Genomic DNA, 19,574 nt, shown 5'->3' with positions numbered 1-19,574 from the left:
AAAGTTAAAGGATTGTCTGTTGAGTGAATGCAAGGTGTGAAGAATAGGTGGGCCATGGTGTGTGGGGCAGTGTTTCATTGTGGGAATAGTGTTTTTCTGCGAAGTGAATCCTATGTAAATAGTTGTATGGTATAAATATCTTACTCATATCGAAGGCATCACGTGGCTGTTGCGATGCTTGCATTCCCAACACTTCTCCAGCCACAACCGGCAATCGTGTGTTCACATATGTGTGTTGCACACCACCCTGGCCAACCGGAGATTGTACGGTCTTTCTGGAAGGTTGGGCAACTTCTAGCAGGGGTGTTTTTCCCCCAAAAGGTCAGCAGGGGATGGGGGCAGAGAAGGGAGAGGGGGTAGGAGAAGGAAGACGAAATCTAATTGAAGTCTCAAACCCACCAATTATGGGACATAAATGAATAATGGAACATTGTTTAAAAGCTAATCAAAGATCAAGTAAAGGCCGCTTGGCCAAATGTGTCTATGCCACTTACCCATCTGAGCACTCATATGCATCACAGGCAGTGCAACATTAATTAATTATAGATTCAACTCAAAGCAGGGAATTTGGCCAAGATGACTCCTTTTATTTTTCCACTCCAAAAAGATAGTGTGACGTCTTTGATATCTATAGCCTAAAAGTAAAAGAAATAACCAGCTTTACATCCCCAAAGGGCAGCGTACTCTGACATGCCGTACAAGATTGATAGTTTTTGGTTCTTGTCAGGAATCAAACTTTGATGAGACATTAATATGTTAACACTGAGGGAAAAGCACAGTAACGGTGGAAGAGAAACAAATCGTCAGCAAGCAAAGGTGAATGGAGGACATTATAAAAGGGCAAAGGGGCAGAGGTGAGCAGAAAGCTTAGATATGGGAATGGCAAACTGAACAGTCTGCTTTAAAGAGCCAGACTAGGCAGCACTTAGGTGGAGGATCTCCAAAGATGGCTTTTTCAGCATTTGGTCAGATAGAAGCTGGGACAGTAGAAGCGAAATAGGCATAACCAGATTCATCAAGATATTTGGTCCATTTGTCGAGATGCGAGATGGAAAGCCAAGTGAGTAAAGTTTGTAGCCTTGCAGAAGTATTTGGTTGCAATGCAATAGTCACTGGTAATGAAATCGAGCCCTAGCCAGCATGGTCGTGGTTGAAGTCACCGCAGTTTGGAAACATTTTGAATGAAGATAGCAGATGTACATCCAGTTAAAGGAGCATTTGACCACACATAAATGAAATTGTTGTGGAGCCAGCGCTACCCCACATCGGTAGGAGAGGTCACAGTGGGCCAGAGAATGCGAAGAAAGAGTTGAGACTTGAGGACAGCAACAACTTTATAATGACATTTACCAGCTTTCATTAATGTCAGTACCTCTTGATACCCATGGGTTGTGGAAAGTGAATCGTGTTTTCACCTCCAGGTCTACCACCTGTCAGCCTAATGCACCAAAAGAGAGCGGGGCTATCACAAGTGTTTTAATTTTATTTTTCAAACTATTGAAGAGACACCCTGCTGATTCCTATAAAGATCAATGATTTAGACAATGAACAACAAAATCTGGCTTTTCCAAAATTAGTGCTCATCTTATTGTTATGTGGAAAGGGGAAGGGGAGGTCCACAGCTATAATATTAAGAATTTTGCTTGCTCTGCGTGCTTTGATCCATTCATGAGGATCAAAAGACCACTCGGCGTGACGGGATATGTTTGTCCAACGCGGCATACTAAATCTGTATGAAATATTTTCATTGATTACGAGGTTTATCAACATGAGAGATGACTAAAAGACAACAGAGCTTTGTGTGACAAATTCACATTCCTTCACTGCATTGCCATGTCAGGCACGTCTTATTCTGGTAGACAAAAATGTGAAGCAGCACAATATTGGGGTTGTTTAGAAAACAGAACATTTGTTTTCATTTAATGCAAGTCTCAGATCCCATGTATTAAAGCATATTGTGTGGGAAAAGCCTGCTTTGGGCTCCTAGTTTTTGAAAACATTTGAAATGTCCTAAGGTTTTGTTACCTCCACTACCAAAGGTGGAGGGAGGTTACGTTTTCACCCCTGTTTGTCTGTTTTCACACCCGACTGTTTGTGAGGAAGATATCTCAAAAAGTTATGGACGGATTTGGACGAAACTCGGTGGACAGGTTGAGAGTGTGTGTGAAAAGGACGAATTGATTTAGATTTTTCGTGAATATCTGGATACTATAACTATTTAAGTGATTCTTCACAATTAAGAGATAGGGCCAAAAACAATATAAGAGCACGTCATCTCAAAACGTTCTAGCTGGTTTCGGATGAAACTGTGGACAGGTTGGATGTGTGTGATAAGGAAGAATTGATTTAATTTTGGTGAAGATTCGAATCTGGATCAGAGTATTTTTGAAGTGATTCTTTGCCATTGAGTTATAGTGCTAAAACCAGTATCAAAAAAGTATGGGCAGAGTCAGACAAAACTTGGTGAGCTGGTTGGGTGTGTGACAAGAATAATTAGATTTTGGTGAAGATCTGAATCGGGATATGAGAATTTTTAATTTAAGTCATAATTCATCATTGAGTGATAGGGCCAAAAACTATATACATGACATTTCAAAAAGTTGTGGATTTGTGACAAAACTAGGTGGATGAGTTGGGTAAGTGAAAAGAAGCCAATTAGATTTTGGTTCAGGTCCGAATCCAGATCGAACCTATCAGTAGGATACAAAACGTAAACTGTTCAGCCTGGTGGAGGTTTGCTCTCCACCGAGTGTTGTTCTAATTCTTTATGCAATACGTACAATCGTGCATGTATGCATTCCTTCCAAAGGTCAATAGTTTCTGTTACCTTGGAGACATGATAGAGGCATCAGGAGAAGCAGAATAGGCCGTTACATCAAGTCTAGAGAGTTCATAAAACATGATACCCTACGTGCGTACCAGTGTTACTTCAATTTTTCTAAAACTAGCTGAATTAGCCGGGGTTGCCCGGAGGAGGGGGGGGGGGGTGAGGTGATGCAAGGGGGGAAGCGGGGTGATGCAGGGGGGGAAGGAAGGCAGTGGGGGTAATGGAAGAGGAAGGTGAGGGGAGAGGGAGTGGAAAGATATGCTACATATACATCTTTGGGTTGGGGGTGGGGGCTATGACGGGCCCCTTCGTTTTGGGGGGCGGAGGGTGAAGGGGGAAAGAGGAAAAATTTACCCATGCTTAGAGTGCTTTAACCTCCGTGTTGCCCAGGTAAAAAAGGAAATTGCAATACCCTCTACCACCAACACCAGGTGGTGCTACACGGTACACATTTACATCGAGAATTTACGCCCCTTCCCCAGCCTTATTCGTTCTTATTCGAATATTCATTCATTCATTTCATTCTTATTCGTTCGTTCGTTCTTCGACCACGTGTTTCTCCCCCATTTCCCCAGATAGTTTTCACTCATTAACCTTCAATGTTTACACTTTCCCCTCAAGTTATGTATTCCGTCATATTTTATAACACGTTTTTCTTCTTCTTCTTTAAAAGGCTGCTTTCGACTTGCTCACCAAATCAATTCATCCCAAAAAAAATATCCATCTCCTATAGTGCCTTTTTTCTACATTCCCTAAACTCTCCTGCACTCCATCCTCCATCCAGCGTCCTTAAACGTATTTTTAACTCGAAGGTCACAAGAAACTCATTTTGCAATAAATGTTCGTTTCCCATAAATCGTACACTTTCAAAAATCCAATCTCACCCCTCCCCTCCAAATCTTCCCCATAACCCCTCCCCTCCAAATCTTCCCCATCACCCCTCCCCTCCAAATCTTCCCCATCACCCATCCCTTTCAAATCTCCCCCCTTGCCCCCTCCCTCCTAAACTACCCCCTCACCCCTCCCCGCCAAGACGCCCCCTCGCCCCTCCCCTCCTAGACTCCTGCCTCACCCCTCCCCTCCAAATCTCCCCCATATCCCATCCCTTTCAAATCCCTCCCCTTGTCCCTTCCCTCCCAAACTCCCCCCTCACCCCTCCCCTTCAAATCTCCCCACCCTCATTGCTTCTCAATTTCCCCCCTCTCACTCCCCCTCCTCAAAGCGTCCTCCCCGCTTCTTCCCCCTTCAAACTCTCACCTCCATCTCCCCAAACCTTCTGCCTCGCTCTTCCCCCTCCTCAAATAACACCTCATTGTGGCTCACCCAATCACCATCAAACCTTTTGTCCGCCCCATCCTTCCCTTTCTCCGAGCTATTCTGAAATCTCTGACACACCTTCAACAGCTCTCCCTATCTCTTCCACCTCTTCCACATCTTACCCTACCCCTCCTCCCCCCTGTTCTGTATCTGATGCTCCCCCTTCCTCTTCATTAACGGTATGGACCTCAAACATCCGGGGCCTTCGTTCAAACTTAACTGATCTCTCCATACAGGTTGCTTCTGTCAAACCAGACGTGATCTGCTTAACAGAAACTTTCCTCCTTTATGATGTCTCTGATTCCATAGTATCTCTCCCGGGCTACTCCCTCCTCCGGTATGATAGACCTGAGCCTCGTCCTGGAGGCGGGGTTGCTATCTTTATCAAAAACTCTCTTCCTCACTCGCCCTGCACTGCACTCTCTCCACCTCACCCCCAGGAATACCTCTGGCTACGGCTTCCCCTTCGCTCCCACCTCTTGTTCATATGTGTGTTGTACCGTCCACCAAACAGTGATGACTCCATCTACATCTCGCTGTCTGATGATATGGACCAACTTCTATCTACTCATCCCAACTCTCTCTTCCTCATATGTGGTGATTTCAATTGTCACCATGCCAGTTGGCTGGGTGTGGGTACCTCTCTCACCAGCCATGGCTCTTCAGCAAAGGACTTCTGCGACTCACTGGGACTGACACAATCTGTCAATTTCCCGACCCGGATCTCAGTCAACGGAACATCTTCTCTTCTGGACTTGGTTATGACTAACTTCCCTGAAAATGTCTGCTGCTCTTCTTCTGCTCCGATCGGATCATCTGATCATGTCCTTGTTAAAGTGGACATCTCTCTGACCATCCTCAGGGAGCCTGCTCAGCGTCGACGAGTCTGGCATTTCACTCAGGCCAACTGGCACGGTCTTCAAGCAGCCATCAATCATCTGGACTGGTCTCCCATCTCTACCACCTCTGACATCAACTCATCCTGGGAATTCTTCCAAAGTAAATTGCTCTCTCTCATGCACAGATTTATCCCATCTCGTCTTCAGTTGTCATACCCTTCCTCCCGTCCATGGTACACGGAATCTTGTGGTGAGGCTGTTGCCCAGAAACAACTTGCCTTCGTCTCCTGGAAAGCAAATCCAACGGAAGGAAATCTCATTTCCTTTCACAAAGCCCGAAACAAGTGTGTGTCCACCCTCAGGAGAGCCAGGAAACAATATCTCTCCGTTCTCAAGACCGAACTCTCTTATCTGTCTCCCTCTTCCAAATCCTGGTGGCGTCTGGTCAAATCCGTTTCTGGTGTTTGTTCCCCCTCCATCCCCTCCCTTACCTCAAACGGCTACACAGCTGACTCCGCACGTGAAAAAGCTGAATGCCTCAACTCTGTGTTTGCCTCTAAATCTTGTGTCCCAAACCCATCCCTCTCTGTACCCACCATACCCAGTCGTACCCTGCTGCTCCTGGACTCCGTGTCCTTTCCTCCTGACAAGGTGGAAAAGTTTCTGTCAACTCTCGACTCTGATTCTGCAACTGGACCCGACGGCATCAGCCCACGGGTCCTAAAATCCTGCTCTGCTGCTCTATCTCACCCTCTCTCTGTTCTCTTCACCCTCTCTTTTGCTCAAGGTCAACTGCCATCTGCTTGGAAATCAGCCAACATCACCGCTTTGCACAAAAAAGGTGCAAAAACAGATCCTAGCAACTACAGACCAATCAGCCTTCTCCCAATTATCAGCAAAGTCATGGAATCCATCATTGCTTCGGATATGAAATCTTTCCTCTTCTCCAATGGCTTGATCTCTGATCATCAATTTGGTTTCAGACCAGGTCACTCTACTCTGGACATGCTGCTTCTGCTGTCTCAACAATGGATGGAGGTCCTCAATGCCAAACAGGAAATTAGAGCTGTCTCCCTCGACATATCACGTGCCTTCGACACGGTCTGGCACCCCGCTCTGCTCACCAAACTCTCCTCCTTTGGTATCCATGGAAATCTCCACGCATGGCTGGCGGACTTCCTTTCTAGTCGTCGTCAACGTGTGGCCCTGAATGGGTTTCTCTCATCTCCTCTTCCTGTTCAGGCTGGAGTTCCCCAAGGCAGTGTTCTGGGCCCCGTGCTTTTTCTGGTCTTCATCAATGATCTCTCTGACTCTCTCGAAAATCCTCTCTATCTCTTTGCTGATGACTCCACTCTCTGCCGCTCCATTCCTCTTCCCTCAGATCGGCAGTCTGCTGCCTCCTCACTCTCTGAAGACCTGGACAAAATCACAGACTGGTCAAACAAGTGGAACATGTCTTTCAATCCTGACAAATCTCACACTCTTACTATGTCTCTCCGAAAAGATCGACTGGACAACCCTCCCATCTACTTTCTCAACAATCCTCTCCAAGAAGTTCTGTCGCTCAAGATTTTGGGTCTCACTATCTGCCATGATCTTTCTTGGGAAAACCACATTTCCAAGCTGGCCTCCAAAGCCAGTCGCCGACTGGGCATCCTCCGTCGTGCGAAGTCCTTCCTCGGCACACCTGAGCTCCTCACCACATACAAGGCTTTCATCCGCAGCTCAATGGAATACTGTTCTCCCCTATGGGCCGGTGCTCCTGCCTCACACCTAGCTCGGCTTCACGCTGTTGAAACCAAAGCTTTCAGAATTATTGGAATCTCCCGCGATGAAGCTATCTCTGAGGGCCTTTCACTCACTCACCGCAGGCAGGTAGGTGGTCTTTCTGTCTTCTACCGACTCCTCTCCGGCCTTGCACCCCCAGCTCTCTCTGTGCTCTGTCCCCCAAATATTCCTACAGGTCGCACAAGATCTGCCAGCAACCCTCTGATGGTTAAACTGCCGAAATCTCGGCTCTCTGCTCACCTTCACTCTTTCATTCCTCTTTTCTCCCGCCTCTGGAACAAACTCCCTCACTCCCTTCAATCCCACTCCTCCCTCCAGGTCTTTAAAACAGCTGTTCACCACCATCTCTTATCTTCCCCCATCCAAAACCTTGATCTTTTCTACCCCTGCTAATTCACCCCAGATCCACCTTGTTTGAAATTCCAACTTCTTTCCTGGAAGTCCTGGCAGTGTCCATATGTTTTATACCTCTCCCACCGCCCCCTTCCCATGCCCCCCCCCCCCCCAAAGCCCTCGCCCTCTCTCAGATCTCTCGATGTCTCCATGTCTCTCGGTCCCTGCTCTCAAATGTTGTGTTTGTGTCCTTCCCCCTCTCTCCCCATCTTGTCTACCGCTCCCGATGTTATATGTTTTTTGTGTCGGTTTGTCTTTCTGTGTGATTAATGTTCGCTCTTTCACGAGCCTCGATCTTGTATACAAAAAAAAAAAAAAAAAAAAAAAGTGATGTGGCTATAAAGGATATTTTGGATTTATTGATTAATCAATTAATCGATTAATTATCTATTGATTAATGACATTTAATTAATTTTCAAAACGTTACAGCTTCGGATGAAGCATTGGTGCCGTTAGGATCAGAGATAAAGCTTTCCCGTTTTTATTAAAACACGCTTAACAAGGCGCCGATTTTCCATTAACACATGCCATTACTCTCTCAAGAAGAAGTGTGTGCAAGAGAAGTTAAAACGAGTCTGTTCATTACTTGACAGGCAGTGGGCAGGAGGCTGGCGAGGAGTTTGTTTGGTCATTTGCCACATATTGAGTCAAGAAGTGGAATACAATCCCCACAATACTGGAATAACATCGAAACCCTGCAACATCGAAACCTTCTCGCATCTTACCAGCATTCGTGTACACAGGCTTGCCTCCGCCTTCCAGCAACATGGCAGCTGCCTGGTCCTCAAAGCAAAGCTTTGATTGGGTAACGAGAGGATAACGTATTCATGAAAAAAGTGGATCTGCAATTCCACATCCATGAGTGACCTCAAAAACAAGATAAAGTAAAGCGGTGAAATGCACGATACAATGGCAGAACCATATGGCAAACAACGATGAGACAATCGGTGTTGTCCTGCCATTGTAACGTTTGTTACCTCAGAAGCAGTGCTGGGCATCTCTTTGCCTGGAATGCTGTTGTAATACTGATGTTCCTCAGCATCTTCCTCTTCTTCATCCCAGGCTGAGCCTTCCAAATTTGACATTCTGAAAAGATGTATGAGGAAAGCAATCTAGATCAGCTCATGAACAATGGTGGTGAGCACAAAATTTCACCAATGATGCTAACACCCTCAGCTGGACATTTTATTGTTGCAATTGGGGGGTTGCAACTGGGCAAAGTTTGCCTTCGGTTTAGGTCGTCATACATCTCAGGTCACAAAACTGGGTGTTAAAAAGTCATTCATTTCAATTTATTCACCTTCAAAAATAAAAGTAATTCCAGTACGTAATGGGAAATAACTCGATCCTAATTTGCTCGTCTCGGAGATGCGCATTCACATGTTCTAGTGGTACTTGAAGTAAGTTCACTCAACATTGCAAACAGATACGGATAATGAGCATGACCTTTGAAGGGATCTTAAGTCTGGTCAATGATCTGGGCAAGTTTAAATTGCCTTTGTCTGCATTGAACTGGCATATCTGATGCTCATGACAAGTGAACATATGGAAAACATGTAAAACCCACTGAAAACGTTTTCATTTTAGGTCAAAGTACAACTCCATCCAAACAGTAATGACTCCATCTACATCTCTCTCAACATGGGCCAACTTTAACCACTCATCCAAACTCTCCCTTCCTCATAAATGGTGATTTCACTTGTTACCATGCAAATTGGCTGGGTGTTGGTACCCATCTCTCACCAGACAATGGCACTTTAGCAAAGGACCTCTGTGAATCCATTGGACTGACTCAATATGTTAACTTTCCGACCCAAATTTCTCCAAATGGTAAATCCTTCCTTATGGACTTGGTGATGACAAACTTCAACGGAAATGTCTCCTGCTCTTCCTCTGCTCCAAGTGGTTCAACTGATCATACGCTGGTGAGTCAACATTTCTCTGGCTATTTTCTGTCCGGTGACTCAGGCAGATTGGCAATGATTGCAAGCAGCCATCTCTCTTCAGGACTGGTCTCCTATATCTACCGTCCCTGATGTTAACGTAACCTGGGAATTCTTACACAGCAACCTGGTCTCTCTTACACACAGATTCATCCCATCTCGTCTTTAGTCATCCTATGTTATTCCCTCCTGCCAATGGTATACTGAATCCTATGGTGAGGCAATTGCTTTGAAACAACTTGCTTTCTGCAAGGCAAACCATATCAAAAGTAATCTCAGGTCATTCCACAAAGCTAGAAAACAACATCACCTCAAACAATCTCAAGATTGAACTTTCAAACTTGTCTTCCACCTCAAACCTGGTGTATGTCTCCTGTGTATGCTCCCCCATCCCTTCCCTCACTTCACATGGCAACATAGCCAATTCTGCTCGTGATAAAGGCAGAATTCCTCCATTGTGTTTGCTTCAAAATATTTTATCCTGAGCCCCTCATCCTATGTACCCACCTTACCCAGTTGCACCCAGCTGCTCCTGGATTCTGTATCGTTTGCAGCTGAGAAGGTGGAGAAGTTTCTGGCAACACTCGACTTTGTTTCTGTAAATGGACCGGGCGGCATCAGCTGACATGTCCTAAAACCTGCTCTGCTGTTTTTGCACATCCTCTTTCTGCTATTTTCACCCTATCGTTTGCCCTATTCTGCTTGATCTTCCATCTTCCATCTGCTTGGAAGTCAGCCAATATCACTACATTACATCAACAAGGTGCAAAAACAGATCCCCTTAACTCCAGACCAATTAGCTTACTTCCAATAAATCAGCAAGGACATGGAATCCATCATCGTAGTTGACATAAAATTCTGCCTTTTCTCCAACGGCCTCATCGCACATGATCAATTCAGATTCAGACCAGGTCACTCTACTTTGGACATGCTGCTTCTACTCTCCCAACAATGGATGGATGCCCTCAATGCCAGACAAGGTTCGAGGGGTTGTGGAGCAGCGGCTGAAACCCAAATCCTATCCAGGTTCCTCCTGATGACTCCATCTTTGCTCTTTATTTCTTCTGGTTCCATCTGATGACTCCGATGCAGTAGTATTTGGTTTTCCTGTCTCATGTGCAAAAGCCCCTGCTACTGCTACTTCAAATCATGTTACACACTTAACTGACTTGCCGAGTCAGCTTTTTGCATTAGTCTCAAGAGTTACCAGTGAATGTTATCACGTGCCAGTTGAACAATAATTCGAGCTTATTCAGGTCTCCCGTTTACTTGGGTGTGCCAGTCAAATGTAGTCTTTTTGCGTTGTGGTGAGAGTTTACCATCTCATCCTCATTATCACCCTCCTGGCTTATAGTCACCTCTGCAGTGCAATGAGACTCGATGAACAGTCAACCTCCAAAGGCAAACAATTTTCAGTCACCTGACGTTGGTCAAGATGGTAGCCGAAAAGAGCACAGAAGATATTTATCGTTGAAAAAAATGCAATAAAGAAAGGGTGCCCCTGCTGATGCAACAAATGTGCCAACATTGTTTTAAAGAAAACCGATGCCAAAAGTTGCCACAATGACTCATGTACCTGTCATGTGGAGTGATGAGCTTTGGTGGATTCTTCAAGTACTGCTTGAAGCGCAGCTCAAAGGCCTGTCCAATAGTGCTGATCACATCCTGTGCTCGGCCCTCACCACACTCCAGGATGTGGCAAGCTGGCAGAAACAAAACTATTCGTCACAGTGCCCTTCAGAAACAACAACCAGATGGCAGGATTTAATCAAGGTTTATGAGAACAAGTCCTTGGGCCCCTCTTGCCAAAAATAGAGATAGAGAGATAGAAATAGAGAGAGAAAGAGATATTGTTATGTCGGTGGGGTAAAGGAATATCTAGTCAGGTACATCTGAATAGGTAACATGCTTCGTCTGTCGCGATAGGGAATCTGCCCTGTAATAAGTTCTGTGTGTAGTCCGGTTTGTCGGTTAAGGAGTATCCTGTGAACATACCAGGATGTTCGTGTGCTAGGTAGTTGTAGGGATTAAAGATAACAGCCCTTGTGTGTCACACCTGGTAATCAAACCTTTGTCCCTTATGGCAACGCACACCTGTAAACACTTAGATAGGCCCTTTAGCGCACACAGTAATTAAATTCCCTTCCCTTACAATGACTTTGGAAGAAGCCAGATCGGGGCACCACCGGGCGGCCGCTGTCAGCTACACCACGAGCTATGACCACGCCACAGGGAACGTGTGATTGGAGGGAAGGAGCTGGAAGGTTCGGTGGAAGGCACTGGTTGGTGGCGCGCCAAGGCTAAAGTTACCGCCCAGGTTATAAAAGGGCGTGCCGGACGACATTTTCGCTTCTTGCTCTCTTGCGCTGCATGTCTCTGGAGCTCTTGGTTATTTCTGGCTGTCTTGCGCTGCACGACATTTTAGCAGCTCTAGCTCAAGCCCTTGCGCTCTCGGGCTGTTTTGACACTGCACGATATCTCTATGTGCTTGAAGCTCTTGCGCTTCTTCTTGGTCTTGAGAGGTCCTGGTGGTTGTTGGTTCACCATCTGCGTGGTGCAGGAGCGAGGCTCGGTGCTGTGAACGGGCGGGACCTCATGTGCAACCGGCGAGGGCGTTGGCTCGGGCTTAGCGAAGCGTGCGAGGCGGACGGAGGGTTTTCTCCGCTCCGGAGTTCGGAGCCGTGTTGGACGATACACTGCAAGACGACGGACAGATAAGACCGCACCCTACATTCACACGTACACGACGTTTTCTTTTATTAATCCATTCCTGTGTGCTGTTTCTGAAGTGAGTTGTGGGGACGTCCCAATTTAGGACTTTTATTTAATATCGCGTTTCCCTGTCCCGACCCTTATTGCAAAGAAAACCTTGTATTATTTTCCATTCCCTGCAAATCTTGTGTCCGTTTGAGTTTGTTCCCCTTCCACAGTTACGCGCTCCCACTTCTTCCTCTTCCCTTCTTCTCTTCCCGCGTTTGATAGCACAATCCGTATTGATCGTCGCCTTCGTTAAAGCCGTTCTGGTCTTCCGCGGTCCCTGGTATTAACCGGAGGGATTCGCACGGCAATATTAAACGAAGAAAAGTTATATTTTTTTAATGATAAAAGTACCCCAAGGATTTTAGAATGCAGCAATATATTTTTTGAGGGATAGCAAGTTGAGCTACCAAAGGTTATTATTCTGTTTCCCGAAAAAACAAAGCATGTACATGCACATGTGGCAAATAGAACAGTCAATACGAGACTTTCGAAATGACGCAATTTGCCCCAGAATGCTTGGCACACATGCACAGAAACCCCCGACACCAGAGTTCATCGGGGCAGCTGAACGTATAATCGTGCATGCCAGATAAGGATTGTTGCCTAAAATGGCTCACAAAAGCCTCAAAAAAAGCCAAAAATACATGGAAATGTACCTGTGAAAAAGGGGTGTGCCACCGCACAACGAAAGAGTTGGATAACTTTCTGAACTCGCAAAAAAAGCTGATAGCTTGTAGATCCCCGTACTGCAAACTACCTAGGATGTCGACCATTTCAAAGCTCGAAGGTTCATAGAAGGGCACGTTCTACCCAAACCTTTGACTATCGCTGCCAGTGAGTGGACATTGAACCTCATGGGATTACCTCGTGTGACTATGGCAGGCTTAGTGATTTATTTAATGGACGTCTGCTATTGGAAAGACTATCCAATCAATATCAACATTCAGGCAGACTTCCCAGAGGGAGACACCGTATCCGGTTTGGGTTTTTCTTAACACCGATTCTGGGGCTTGTCGATTAACAGAGTAAGTTTTAAATATTCATATTTATGATTTTCATAATCATGTTTGGGAAGAGAGAGTGTGGGGGTGGAGAGGGAGCGGTATATGTCGTGAGGGCCATTCTTAATATGTATATTTTGTGTGGTTCCGAGGCCACAACATAAATTATACCAGTGTGTCTATTGGTAAAAGGAGAAGTGTGTGTGTGTGTCTGTGTCTGTGTTAAATACACTGCCACTGCTCCGTAATTGTATCAACAGGAAATGGTATGAACTCAACACTTCTCACCCAAGGATATTTTCTGTATTTCCTAAATTTATGTGACTTCGATTTGCATTCAGGAATATAAATCATGGTGAACCATTTTGAAATTGCCACTCTTTCATCTAAATGCTGAAAACCTTGTTTAAAATAAGATCAATGTCAATTATCTCAATCAATGGAGTATCTTCTCTTCGAGACTTGGTTATGACAAACTTCCCTGCAAATGTCTGCTGCTCTTCTGCTCCAATCGATTATTTTGATCATGTGCTTGTTAAAGTGGACATCTCTCTGGCCATTCTCAGAGAGCCTCCTCAGCGTCGACGAGTGGCATTTCACTCAGGTCGACTGGTATGGTCTTCAAGCAGCCATAAAACATCTGGACTGGTCTCCCATCTCCTCTGCCTCTGCCTTCAACTCTTCCTGAGAATTCTTCCAAAGTAAATTGCTCTCTCTAATGCACAGATTTATCCCATCCAGTCTTCAGTTGTCATACCCTTCCTCCCGTCCATGGTACACTGAATCTTGGGGTGAGGCAGTTACCCTGAAACAACTTGCCTTTGCCTCCTGGAAGGCTAATCCAACTGAAGGCAATCTCAGCTCCTTCCACCAAGCTCGGAACAAGTGTGTGCCTACCCTCAGGAGTGCCAGGAAGCACTTTCTCTCCACACTCAAGAATGAACTCTTAAACTTGTCTCCTTCCTCCAAATCCTGGTGGCGTCTGGTCAAATCTGTTTCTGGTGTTTGTTCGCCCTCCACAGTTGACATCGCACGTGACAAAGCCAAATGCCTCAACTCTGTGTTTGTCTCAAAATCTTGTGTCCCAAACCCATCTCTCTCTGTACCCACCTTTTCCAGTCGAACCCAGCTGATCCTGGACTCTGTGTCCTTCTCTCCTGACAAGGTGGAGAAGTTTTTGTCAGACCTCGACTCTGATTCTGCAATTGGACCAGACGGCATCAGCCCACGGGTCCTAAAAGCCTGCTCTGCCGCTCTTTCACACCATCTCTCGATTCTCTTCACCCTCTCTTTTGCGCAAGGTCATCTGCCATCTGCCTGGAAATCAGCCAACATTCCCGCTTTACACATAAAAAGGTGCAAAAACAGATCCTTGCAACTACAGACCAATCAGCCTGCTCCCAATTATCAGCAAAGTCATGGAATCCATCATTGCTTCGGATATTAAATCCTTCCTCTTCTCCAATGGCTTGATCTCGGATCATCAATTTGGTTTCAGTCCAGGTCACTCTACTCTGGACATGCTGCTTCTGCTGTCTCAACAATGCGTGGAGGTCCTCAATGCCAAACAGGAAATCAGAGCTGTCTCCCTTGACAAATCACATGCCTTTGATACGGTCTGGCACCCCGCTCTGGTCACCAAACTCCCCTCCTATGGTATCCATGGAAATCTCCACGCATGGCTTGCGGACTTCCTCTCTGGTCGTAGTCAACGTGTGGCCCTGAATGGATTTCTCCCATCTCCCCTTCCTGTTCAGGCTGGAGTTCCCCAAGGCAGTGTTCTTGGCTCTGTGCTTTTTCTGGTCTTCATCAATGATCTCTCCAACTCTCTGGAAAATCCTCTCTATCCCTTTGCTGATGACTCCACTCTCTGCCGCTCCATTCCCCATCCCTCAGATCGGCAGTCTGCAGCCTCCTCACTCTCTGCAGACCTGGACAAAATCACACACTGGTCACACACTGGTCAAACAAGTGGAACATGTCTTTCAATCCTGACAAATCTCACAATCACTATGTCTCTCCGAAAAGACCGACTGGACAACCCTCCCATCTACTTTCTCAACAATCCTCTCCAAGACGTTCTGTCACTCAAGCTTTTGGGTCTCACTATCTGCCATGATCTTTCCTGAGAAAACCACATTTCCAAGCTGGCCTCCAAAGCCAGTCGCCGACTGGGCATCCTCCGTCGTGCGAAGTCCTTCCTTGGCACACCTGAGCTCCTCACCACATACAAAGCTTTCATCTGCAGCTCAATGGAATACTGCTCTCCCCTCTGGGTTGGTGGTCCTGTCTCACACCTAGCTCGGCTTCACGCTGTTGAAACCAAAGCTTTCAGAATCATTGGAATCTCCCGCGATGAAGCTGATTGTGAGGGCCTTTAACTCACTCACCACAGTCAGGTAGGCGGTCTTTCTGTCTTCTACCGACTTCTTTCCGGCCTAGCTCCCCCAGCTATATCTGTGCTCTGTCCCCCAAATATTCCTGCAGGTCGCACAATATCTGCCAGCAACCCTCTTCTGGTGAAATTGCCAAAATCTAGACTCTCTGCTCACCTTCACTCGTTCATTCCTCTTTACTCCCGCCTCTGGAACAAACTCCCTCATTCTCTTCAATCCCACTCCTCCCTCCAGGTCTTTAAAACAGCTGTTCACCACCATCTCTTATCTTCCCCCATCCAAAACCTTGATCTTTTCTACCCCCGTTAATTCACCCCAGATCCACTTTTTTGAAAGACTAACTTGTTTCCTGGAAGTCCTTGCAGTGTCCATGTGTTTTACACCTCCCCCCCCCCCCCCCCTTCCCAAGCCCTCTCCCTCCCACAGATCTCCCGATGTCCCTGCTCTCAAATGTTGCGCTTGTGTGCTTCCCCCCCTCTCTCCCCATCTTGTTGACTGCTCCCATTATATGTTATGTGTCCGTTTTTTTTTTTTGTGATTAATGTTGGCTCTTTCACGAGCCTCGATGTTGTATTAAAAAATAGAAAAAAAAGAAAAAAAAAGATGTGATTTACAGATTTCGTGCGAACCACAAAGATTAAAAGTAACCGGCAAACTGAACCTAGTTACTGAAAACACTAACAGTGAATGCGCTAAAGGCCTAGTTTAGCATTCATACGTCTTTCAAAAGTCGCATATTTATTCAGCACTTTGCAACAATTATTTGGATATACCGTATAATATACACATTATAGAGATAGCAATTATTATCTCGATATTTGTGCTCACAAAGCATTCGCCAAGAGTAAGCTTCCCCCAGCACCTGCAATCCAATGATGGCCATATTTTTTTCGGACCTCCATATGACCTTGACCATCACCATTTATGGATGGAGTGTAGATTAAGAAAATGTGTCCCCATCTACAATCTATGCATAAAACTCGGCGTTATCAAAATCAGAGTGAAATTAATCAAGTTAAGATCAAAAAGGCATTTTTGTTAATTAGGTCACAATACGAAAAAAGTAGGTCAAGGACACGAAACGTCAGATGCACAACTTCAGTGCAGGTACAGCTATGATGCAGGACCATCTTGGAAGGCCAAGTGGTCTTTGAGATTCCGCATTGGCAAAATTGAGCGATGACAAAAAACACGTTTTTCAGACCGCCACCTTGACCTTGACCTCCAAATTTAACCCAGAAGGATATATTGTAAATGCGCACTCCTCTACGCTATCTGGAGAGGGCAATTTCGTTCCAATTGGACCAACCTTAGTCAAGTTATGGTGTTAAATGTTCAAACATCTATAAGTTGGCCATGACCTTAAAAATTAAGTCGAGGTTAAAAAAGAATATGTTACCCCGTATACTTTTTATTCACATTATTGATGTAAAATTTCATTTCGAAAGTCCCAGTCGGCTCAGAGAAACAGCTAGGATATTGGCAGAAAAAAGGGGAGAAACCAATCTAACAAAAAAAACCTAAATGGACTCCTTTGGGATCGAGAAAAATCTGGTGTACCATTAAAAATTGGGTGCACCAATTGTAGAAACAAACCCTACACCAGGTACAAGACTCTATTCTATAGGGGGAGGCTTAATTACAATCTGATAGAGAACACTGAACAGTGATGATGATGATGATGATGATGATGATGATGATGATGTTGATTATGCATAGCACAGGCTCTGATAGGCCTAATGATCTCATGCAGCATTGAAGTTCCTTGTAAGGACACTCATATTAAAAGCATCCTGCATTTAACCTGGCAATGGCCACCATTTATTCATCAAAACTTACCATGTCACCAACCTCAATGACATGTGCGAGTACAAAACAAAATCCTCAAATTACTTTGAAATCAAACAGTTTGTTCTTCCGAGACCTGTTGAAATTCTCATAAAAATTCAGGCAATAAGGGTTTGAAAGTAAAACGAGCCAATCGGAGAAAGGAAGAAAAAAAAACTTTCACGGGGGAATTAGCTACTAAAACGACTGATCAAAATAATGAAACGCTCGCTAAAACCACACGCCGTTCATTTGTAATGCACATTTTTGCCATTGAAGACAAAAATCAAGTATTTTAGCACCAAGTGATAGCTCCCTGTCATGGCTCACCTCGCTGGTTCACAGGGTCTTTAGCAACATATGCCACATAGTCCGTCGTGTCCTGAAAATGCAGCAGACAAAGTGAAGTTCATTTTGTGTGCTGATAAATTAAGTAATCTCTCCTTGGCACATTACCTCAAATCGTGTGGTTTTGTTTTTAATGAACAATTTGAGAAACATGCAGACTGGAGGTGAGATGGCAATAACTTGTGTCGAGCAAGGTTGACGTGGGGCATTACCGGATCTCCGCCAGAGGCAAACGAGATGGACTGCATGTGATGATTAGCGATGATCTGTAAAACGATCAAAGGATCACCACCAACATTAATGGGAGATGGAAAGATATTGGAGCACAAACAATGAAGAACCTGTGCTTGGCAAGAATCATTCTGCTCAAAATCACAGCTCAGCAGAGAAAGCCACAATCCCCGTATGGAAGATTTAGATTGATTACAATGAAGAAATGAAAAGGGACAGTAAGACATAGATCAATATGGGACACTGGATTCAAACTTGCAGATTCCTTGCCACACTTGGCAAAAAAAACCAAAAAAAAAACATGCCTCATCTCCAGTAAGCTTTGAACAAGAATATGCTGGATTTGGAAAGTCTCTGCTCACCATGATCATGGAAGGGATTGTTCTAATGTAGAAGGAGAGAAAAGGTGGCAGCAGGGTGGATGAGAGGGCAGGGTGGGAGGGGGTGTACCCGCTTTGGAAGGGGGTGTGTGTGTTCATGTGTATGTGTGATAATGTTGACCATTTGAAAAAAAAATAAACAAAGGGTCCAAAAGAGGGAAACAAAGTTCTGTGGAATCATAACACAAACAAGAAAGACGTCATCCACATCAGGATACTTGCAAGATCCCTAAAACAAATTTGACGTCAAAATAATTAGTGGTTGAATTAATTGACCTGACATGCAAATCCTCTTGAAATTTCAAGTCAATCCCTTCACTGGAACGATAACAGCCTCCACTCTTCTGGGAAGGCTTTCCACTAGATGTTAGAACATTGCTGCGGAGATTTCCTTCCATTCAGCCACGTCTGAAAATTGAGGATTTTAGAAATATGACCGGAGTTGATTTGACCTTTGGCCTATGTTGATCTTTTGACCTCAAAATCAAAAGGCTTCCTGCTCATGACCAACTCTACAATTTGGTGATGTTTTGCGAAGATTGGTTTAAAATTGTGACCTGCAGGCAATTGGAACCCCCTTTAGAGGCCATTTTTCCGCAGGGCGGGGGTTGGCCTTTTTTGGGCACCGTGGTCCCCTTTTTGAAGCAATGTTTTACGGCCGGATGCCCTTCCTGCTGCCAACCCTGTTAGTCGCCTCTTGCGACACACAGGGAATTACCAGTGAGCTGGTACTCAATTTGCCGACGTCGGAAGGATGACAAGCTGAGTCAACCCCCCTGGCGTTAATTCAGCGATCGCCTGGGATTCGAACCCAGGATCCCAATCTGGTACCCTAACCGCTAAGCCAACACCAGGCTTGACCTGTAGGTGATTGGCATACAGACAAACAAACAAACAGACACGACCAACCAATACACTGTACTTGAAATATCTTCAATTTGCGCAAGTAACGAGGTTTCAAAAGGGCAGAATGAATGTTGTTTTCTACTTACATTTGAAAAAGGAAACTTCATTTTCCATTACTTTTTAAACTCCCCTACCTATAACCTCATTTATCTTGTTCAATGGAAAGCTATCACATCAGAGCTATTGCAGTTGACCTTACATTTACTCTTATTTCAACTGTCAATTCAGGTCAGTATAGCCAAGGCGAAAAAGATGAAAATGGTTGAGTTGGTAAAATTTGTGCTTCATTCACCCAATAATTTTAAACTGCCATTGTGGTGCTTAACGCTCATGTCCAGGCTCAATGTTAAAGAAAATATAATTTGAGAGAAGAGGCTAAGAATGGATGCCCATGCCCATGCTTACTTTTTGTGGTAGGCAAAGTGTCCGTGCAAGTGGATGTTGAATCGGCAGTTCCTCATTCCAGTTCATCAAAGCTAATTTCTCCAGACCCGGTACGTCGTGTATTTGTCATATTTTTGTCACTGTGTTGCTGTATTTGAATTGTTTTCCAATTTTCCATGTTAAACCGTACCTTGTGTTGTATTGTGGAATTTGCGTCCATGTGGCTCAGGCCTC

At 45.0% G+C, this 19,574-nt stretch overlaps 1 protein-coding gene across 9 annotated transcripts in view; it reads right to left on the bottom strand.

The window, feature by feature from the left end:
* SHC1 (SHC adaptor protein 1) overlaps positions 1-19,574 on the bottom strand; it is a 170,294-nt gene that overhangs the window by 6,968 nt on the left and 143,752 nt on the right. For 4 of the 9 annotated variants that reach the window (XM_068126930.2, XM_068126925.2, XM_068126926.2 and 1 more), the window contains 6 exons: positions 17,652-17,705; positions 17,422-17,473; positions 10,684-10,810; positions 8,142-8,250; positions 7,890-7,959; positions 145-294 (listed from right to left, as the gene is read on the bottom strand). In XM_068126930.2, coding sequence (XP_067983031.1) covers positions 145-294; positions 7,890-7,959; positions 8,142-8,250; positions 10,684-10,810; positions 17,422-17,473; positions 17,652-17,705 — 562 coding nt within the window. The remainder of the gene's footprint in view (positions 1-144; positions 295-7,889; positions 7,960-8,141; positions 8,251-10,683; positions 10,811-17,421; positions 17,474-17,651; positions 17,706-19,574) is intronic. The other 5 variants (XM_078785367.1, XM_078785368.1, XM_068126924.2 and 2 more) reach the window with 2 other exon arrangements.

This window comes from Myxine glutinosa, chromosome 10 (assembly GCF_964187855.1).
Source record: "Myxine glutinosa chromosome 10, kmMyxGlut1.1, whole genome shotgun sequence".
In the NCBI taxonomy this organism is placed as follows: domain Eukaryota; kingdom Metazoa; phylum Chordata; class Myxini; order Myxiniformes; family Myxinidae; genus Myxine; species Myxine glutinosa.
Note: the sequence above shows the minus strand (reverse complement) of the source record. Positions and strands in the feature narration are given on the sequence as shown.